We start from the raw sequence: 1421 nt of genomic DNA, 5'->3' as shown, positions 1-1421 counted from the left end.
AAGTGGACGGAAGATGACGCCGGATCGACATTGACATCATGGTGCGTCCCCTAGTTGGCAGCTGGAACCCACCTACCACACAGCTAGGACACATCTGATGCTCAGAATTAGGCAGGGTTTCTTTCGAAGATATTCAAGAGAGTCGACAGCAACCCTACGACTGCATTTGAAGCCCGAACATACCGCCACCCACGAATTCGGCAGCTATGTCGCAACCTCCAGGCACGCGCCGGGGCCAGGACTCTGCAAAGATCCCCACCAAATTGCCCGACCCGGAACAAAATCCTAGGCGATTCCGAGAGTTCAGTCTACAAGACAAGGTGTTTATCGTGACAGGAGGTGGACGAGGCCTGGGTCTGTCGCTGGCGGAGGCGCTGGTGGAGGCCGGAGGGCGGGTGTACTGTCTCGACCGACTGTGTGAGCCGGACGACGAGTTCAGGACAGTAGCAGACCGGTTGGCGACGTCGTTCGAAGGGTCACTGCGCTATGCGTACATGGATGTGCGCGACACGGAGCAGCTCGAACGCACGGTGGAGGCGATTGCGACGGAGCACTCACGGCTCGACGGGCTGATCGCTGCGGCTGGGGTGCAACACATCAGTCCCGCACTCGACTACCCAGCGGACGAGATTATGGGGATGATGGACATCAACTTCAAGGGGGTCTTTTGCGCGGCGGTGGCGTGCGCGCGGCAGATGATCCGGTTCCGGTGCAAGGGAAGCGTTGTCATGGTGGCCAGCATGAGCGGGTTCGTTGCTAACAAGGGCCTCATCACGAGTGTGTACAACTCCAGCAAGGCCGCCGTGATCCAGCTGGCCAAGAACATGGCCATGGAGTGGGGGAAGTCGATTCGGAAGGATGATGGTTCTATCGAGGGCGGCATCCGGGTCAACGCCCTATGTCCCGGTCACATCATCACGCCCATGGTCGAGAAGAACTTCGAGGAAGTGGCCGGGTTGAAGGAGACGTGGGAGAAAGAGAACATGTTAGGGAGGCTCTCGTCCCCGAACGAATACCGGGGCGCGGCGCTGTTCTTGCTTAGCGACGCCAGCAGCTTCATGACGGGCACGTCACTAGTAATTGATGGAGGCCATACAGCATGGTAACCGGAGAGTGTGAAAAAGAGAGTGCGTGTGTGAGAGGGAAAATATGGAGGCGAGAGGGACCATGCCCTTGAAGATGATTCTTGACTTATTTGTCCCTGTTAGGTGTCTATTCTCAACAATAGAAGGCCCCTTAATAGATAGCGGTAAGAGAGAATAGCGTTTGATTAACTAGATCGGGCATTTGCAGCAGCGTCAAGGATTGCGTAGACAGTCCTTTCCCTGTAGCTTCACCTTAAGGGCCTTAATGGCCGCAAAAGTGTAGGGTTATTGTAAGCCATTAGTCCTGGCACGTAGAGCAACTTGAGTAGGCGGAAC

At 56.1% G+C, this 1421-nt stretch overlaps 1 protein-coding gene across 1 annotated transcript; it reads left to right on the top strand.

Moving 5' to 3' along the window:
• Positions 1 to 206: 206 nt before the first annotated feature.
• On the top strand, positions 207 to 1106 carry A1O9_07473 (alcohol dehydrogenase; the record flags this gene model as incomplete). The annotated part of the gene is made up of 1 exon (XM_013403029.1): positions 207 to 1106. One exon carries the CDS (start codon positions 207 to 209, stop codon positions 1104 to 1106), a length of 900 nt encoding a protein of 299 aa, XP_013258483.1.
• Between the last annotated feature and the right edge of the window lie 315 nt (positions 1107 to 1421).

Source organism: Exophiala aquamarina (assembly GCF_000709125.1).
Source record: "Exophiala aquamarina CBS 119918 chromosome Unknown aczIA-supercont1.6, whole genome shotgun sequence".
NCBI classification, from domain to species: domain Eukaryota; kingdom Fungi; phylum Ascomycota; class Eurotiomycetes; order Chaetothyriales; family Herpotrichiellaceae; genus Exophiala; species Exophiala aquamarina.
This window is presented reverse-complemented; position numbering and strand designations above follow the sequence as displayed.